The 5,898-nt window shown below is 46.8% G+C and overlaps 1 protein-coding gene across 1 annotated transcript; it reads right to left on the bottom strand.

Moving 5' to 3' along the window:
* Window positions 1-738: 738 nt before the first annotated feature.
* On the bottom strand, window positions 739-1,536 carry VC83_00587 (uncharacterized protein; the record flags this gene model as incomplete). The annotated part of the gene is made up of 4 exons (XM_024464277.1): window positions 739-770; window positions 826-1,144; window positions 1,306-1,409; window positions 1,470-1,536. 4 exons carry the CDS (start codon window positions 1,534-1,536, stop codon window positions 739-741), a joined length of 522 nt encoding a protein of 173 aa, XP_024328215.1.
* Between the last annotated feature and the right edge of the window lie 4,362 nt (window positions 1,537-5,898).

Below are 5,898 nucleotides of genomic sequence, written 5' to 3'. Positions count from 1 at the left end.
CCCTTTCTTAAGGAAAGGGCAATCCTATTTATGCTAAAGGAGTGTAGTTCTCTCATTTTCCAAGACTTTCCATGACTAACCAGGCTTGGTAATTGCAGTCGACGTAAGAGAATCCCATAGAACCATCTCCTAGGTTCCTAGCCTATAGGAAGTGAAAGGAGGTCCAAGGTCAGAGTACCCCTATAGACAGATTATGTCATAACTTAACCAATCTTGTAGGTAACTAAGGAGCGATGACGTGTAATGAATCATAGAGGGTTGTAGAAGCTTTTGGAGCTACCGTTCATGTTCCTAGGCCTCTAGTTGATAGAGATATGTCATATGTAGTATTAGCCCAGTAACTAAGGAGTGATGTCATGTAATGAATCATAGAGGGTTGTAGAGATATGCTATGTGGTCATATTGGCCCAGTAACTAAGGAGCAATGACGTGTAATGAATCATAGAGGGTTGTAGCAATCGTTGAGTAGTATTGCTCTTGTTGTTGGTGTGACAAGCCAAAATGTGTATAGTGACTTGTAGGTTTGAGGAGGAGATTTCTAAGTTTGCTCTTGAGTTTGATAGGAAACTGAGTGCAACAAATGTCAGTATGACACCACCCCACCTATAAGCGCCTCGGTGGCGCATGAGGCGGCAGACGCAGCAGGGCGCCAGGCACTTAGACCTTCTACAAGTACAAGTTAGTTACGGACCGCAAACAACAAGGGTGGGAGGAGACTTACCTAAATGTCCTGAAGGACTACCCAACAGGCCCCAAGGGGACCACAGAAGCTATTCCATCCATGTTAGTACAGTAACCAAAACAAGAGGGAGAGAGAACACTTACCACGGAGCGAGCAGCACGCGCCTTCGCCACCGAAGTGACAGTTGGTGCAGCTCCCATGGAGGAGTCCCTCCACCCGGACACACCCCGCAAACTGGCTGTATCCAGCCGCGCAGTCAGTACATGGCGGCTGGACAAGGTCGCCGACTGTAAACCCTATGGCCGCCTCGAGGTTCTGCATCCTCACGAGGTTCGGTGGGTCGGAGGAGTCGAGGGCGTGAAATTCCAAGTGGCAGGCGTCAGGGAGGGCGACAGCTGCGAGGGCGCGGGAGTGACGGGGTTCCTCCAGGAGACTAGAGCGCAGCAGCTGCAGCGCCATCTGCTGGCTGGGAGTCAGGGACTAGAGCACCAGGCCTTGCGGGCGACCTATACATACTATTTATATTAATCTACAACGGTTTACGGACGGTTCACGGACGGGGGAGGGTGTTACTTATTTATGGCTGTAGTCGGGCATGCGGGCATTGCGGGGGATGGGCCCACCGCAGATTCGGTCACCGAGGAGGTGCGCACAGGGCCCGGAGTCGCAGACGCGGCCGTATTGGAGGTTGGGGGGGGGTCGGGGCCGGTGGAGAGGCGCCCATAGGCTCATCTATCCAGTCGTTAGTATCAATCTATCAGTCAGAGGGGGGAGGGGTGTTACTTACTGCTGGCTGTTGGTGCAGCAGCAGCCCTAGGCAGATCCAGAGTTGTCGGAGTCAGGGTCGGGGTCATCGTGGTCGTCGTGGTGGCGGTCGTGGGAGCGGGAGCGGGAGCGGGAGCGGGAGCTTCTTCTTCTATTCACAGGTTAGTATACATACAGTAATCAATTCAAATAACAAAAGGAAAGGGGTATACTTACCTCGAGGAGCCTCACTGAGGCCAGAAGCCGTTGTTGTTGTAGGAAAGTGAAGCTGTGGAGGGGTTACAGGTAAATATCTACGGATTGACGCGTCATATGTCACATGACTGAATGCCAAGTCACATGACCACTTACGGCAGGCTGAGTTGTTGGGAATTACACGTATGGTACGGTGGACTACAGCCAATTTGTATGGTGTAGTGCGGTACCCTAAATGACAATCCCTGAGTGATGCGGAAGCTGGTCACAGTACAGTATATAGTAATACAGTAATCAATTCAATTGCTTTTCTATTCTAATGTGGCTACGCAGCATTTATAGGCCTAGAAGAGCCTTCCATAACCCCAGAAACCCTCGAGTAACCCATTGATTTTGGTGCAGAGTTTTCACCTTCTGCCCCAGTGAGGACCATGGGAACACTGTCTCCTACAGTGGAGATTACCGCATTCCCAGTACCAAAGTCACGGGGTTTCTCCAACTCCCAGCCCGTTTCCTAACACAAGTCACAAACTGGCGCCTACGGCGCCGGTGCACAATACTCATAATATTCATAATATTCAAGTTTTCTTTGTAATTTACACTTTTCAGACCCGAATTTCGACAAGGGTCAATTAGGCGTTCTGTTCTGGAAAAGCTTTGCTTGTCAGTATGTTCAGTTGCGTGATATCTAACACGTGATACTAGTAACAGTGCAAATAGCAGATACAACAGTTCTTGAGAGAATAGTTGCACCCATAAAGGTTGCTGAGATTTGAGCCTTGGTAGACTGTATCATTTACCACAGATCTGACGTGGGCGCTGGTCATGATTGTGACTGGCAACCCTTGACACACATTAGCTTTCCCGTCATGTCAAGCCGCCAGTCTTCTTCTGAGGCCCAGGGTTCTATCATCTACTGTGTCACGATTATGACAGACAATCCCAGGGACATTGTAATTGCGAATGAGCACTGACAGAATCACAAAATAGCTCTCCGGTCATCGCCAAGCTGTAATGGTGGGTGCACCAGATATGAGAATCTAGCCACCCAAGGAAGGGATGAATTTACTAAGACAACACACTGTCTTAGGAAACAGAGCCAAAGGGTTGTAGCTTAGACTATTCCACAACGCAGCAATCAGGTGTATGATGTGGTGAAGTGGTTTAGACAAGTTGCAACAAATGTTGAGTCTGAGAACTCAGGGGTAAGTCAGAGGTTAGCACCTCACTGACTTTTCAAAAACAGAGAATAACAAGATCAATGCTTGGAAGCTTGGAAAAGACGTAGAAGTATGTGCTAGTCGATTTACTGTATTGTCTGCTTGCCCTTTCTTAAGGAAAGGGCAATCCTATTTATGCCAAAGGAGTGTAGTTCTCTCATTTTCCATGACTTTCCATGACTAACCAGGCTTGGTAAATGTATTAGAAATCAAGTGCGACCCACAACTAGCTTGCTAATCATGTAGCGAATGTAAGAGAATCCCATAGAACCATCTCTTGGGTTCCTAGCCTATAGGAAGTGAAAAGGAGGTCCAAGGTCAGAGTACCTATAGATAAATTATGTCATAACTTAACCAATCTTGTGGGTAACTAAGGAGCGATGACGTGTAATGAATCATAGAGGGTTGTAGAAGCTTCTAGAGCTATCGTTCATCTTCCTAGGCCTCTAGTTGGTAGAGATATGCCATGTGGTAGTATTGGCCCACCCCCTTAAGGAGGAGATTTTCTTAATAACTTGTTCAATGAGTGTCCAAATGATATGCCGTGATGTATGTAGCATAAACAGATGTAGTCGAAGAGTTTGCAGCAATCGTTGAGTAGTATTGCTTCTGTTGTTGATGTGATAAGCCAAGATATGTATGTTGACTTGTAGGTTTGAGGAGGAGATTTCTAAGTTTGCTCTTGAGTTTGATAGCAAACTGAGTGCAACGAATGTCAGTATGACACAAGCCGCCATTCCTCCTCCGGCCAATGCATTTCATTCGACTTTTCTTAAGCAGTTGCTGTGCAACGTGGTGTCACGATATAATGTAGCAAGGGAGATGGACGCACCAATGTGGGAGATGGTGGGAGATGGCATGCTAGTGCTATGGCTAGCGCTTATGGCTGCAACCTTGTCATACTGACATTCGTTGCACTCAGTTTCCTATCAAACTCAAGAGCAAACTTAGAAATCTCCTCCTCAAACCTACAAGTCACTATACACATTTTGGCTTGTCACACCAACAACAAGAGCAATACTACTCAACGATTGCTACAACCCTCTATGATTCATTACACGTCATTGCTCCTTAGTTACTGGGCCAATATGACCACATAGCATATCTCTACAACCCTCTATGATTCATTACATGACATCACTCCTTAGTTACTGGGCTAATACTACACATGACATATCTCTATCAACTAGAGGCCTAGGAACATGAACGGTAGCTCCAAAAGCTTCTACAACCCTCTATGATTCATTACACGTCATCGCTCCTTAGTTACCTACAAGATTGGTTAAGTTATGACATAATCTGTCTATAGGGGTACTCTGACCTTGGACCTCCTTTCACTTCCTATAGGCTAGGAACCTAGGAGATGGTTCTATGGGATTCTCTTACGTCGACTGCAGTTACCAAGCCTGGTTAGTCATGGAAAGTCTTGGAAAATGAGAGAACTACGTTTTTACAAGAAATAAACAAGGTTCATTGCCCGTAGGCGTGTCATTTACTATTCTACACTATTTTACATAAATATACGGCCCTTAGGCCTCCTCCCCTCTCTCTCCCTCTCCATCTTCCTCTTGCTACTCCTCTGGCCTTGGCCCTGTCATGACCTCCGTATAGAAGGTTCCGCGAGGGGCAGCATTGGTAGCGGTGATGAAATCCATCACCACCCCAGCAAGGGTGTTCCCTAGGCGGAGCGTCCTATGGGAGGCCGGGCTTGCGACCTGGAAACGCTCGATCAAGGCATGGGGGGTGTGGGTGGGGTGCTCCTCATTCCCAACATAGTAGGGGTCATCGGGGCGGTGGGTGGGAGGAGCACGGGAGGTGACTGCACGAGCAGGCGACGACGTGCGGGCGCAGTGGGACTGACGCGGATCTTTTAGCTGGAGCGGGAGGCGCTTTGGGCCACGGCCCACCTGTAATGGTGGGTGCACCAGATGTGAGAATCTAGCCACCCAAGGAAGGGCTGATTTTACTAAGACAACACACTGTCTTAGGAAAAAGAGCCAAAGGGTCGTAGCTTAGACTATTCCACAACGCAGCAATCAAGTGTATGATGTAGTGGAGTGGTTTAGACAAGTTGTACAAATGTTGAGTCTGAGAACTCAGGGATAAGTCAGAGGTTAGCACCTCACTGACTTTTCAGAAACAAGGAGTAACAAGATCAATGCTTGGAAGCTTGGAAAAGACGTGGAAGTATGTGATAGTCGATTTACTGTATTGTCTGCTTGCCCTTTCTTAAGGAAAGGGCAATCCTATTTATGCTAAGTAACTCGTAGATGATTACGGATGTTTACGGATGGTATTTAAACCCATAAACATATTATGGATTAAACCTGCAAATGCCCATAACCACCCGTAAATAGAGTTAAGGTAAGCAGTAGAATAGTAGTATAGATAGTATTTCTAATTAATATCACATAATACCTCTGGATATACAACGTTTGGTGTAGTGTGTGTATTGTCACCTTCCGGAAGTAGAACGTGTAAGCCAGCTACGGATGACGTCCGCGACATTGCAACGTAGAATTGCCCATGACTAAACATAGCTGCCCATAGATCAACACCTACATGCTTAAACGACTGGCCTTGAGACTTATTAATAGTCATAGCAAAGCATAAGCGGACGGGAAATTGTTTACGGGAAAACTCTATGCACTAAGCCTAACGTAAGTCGTGGCATAATGCAATGGGTGTCATAACGCAACGGATATCAGAGGAGAACGACGTAGAAAATTAAATAGCTAAACATCAACAATAATACATGACCCAGTATCACTCTCAGAATCCTCGTGAAGCACTTCTTCATCATCGCAATCACTATCAGAAATGTACACAACTGCCTTTCCCTTTCCCTTTCATGTTTTCCTACCTCGACTTTTTGTAGCATTCTCAGCCTCCACCACTGCATCGCATAATTCTTGGGTCGAGATATGGAAATGGCCCTTTAAAACCACCCTCTTTCCCTTCGTACGGGTTGCACACTTCTTTATGATAGACCGTAAGTTGTTGGCATCATGTTGGTGGACGATACTTTGCACATGA

The sequence above is a fragment of the Pseudogymnoascus destructans genome (genome assembly GCF_001641265.1).
Source record: "Pseudogymnoascus destructans isolate 20631-21 unplaced genomic scaffold scaffold_1, whole genome shotgun sequence".
In the NCBI taxonomy this organism is placed as follows: Eukaryota; Fungi; Ascomycota; class Leotiomycetes; order Thelebolales; family Thelebolaceae; genus Pseudogymnoascus; species Pseudogymnoascus destructans.
This window is presented reverse-complemented; position numbering and strand designations above follow the sequence as displayed.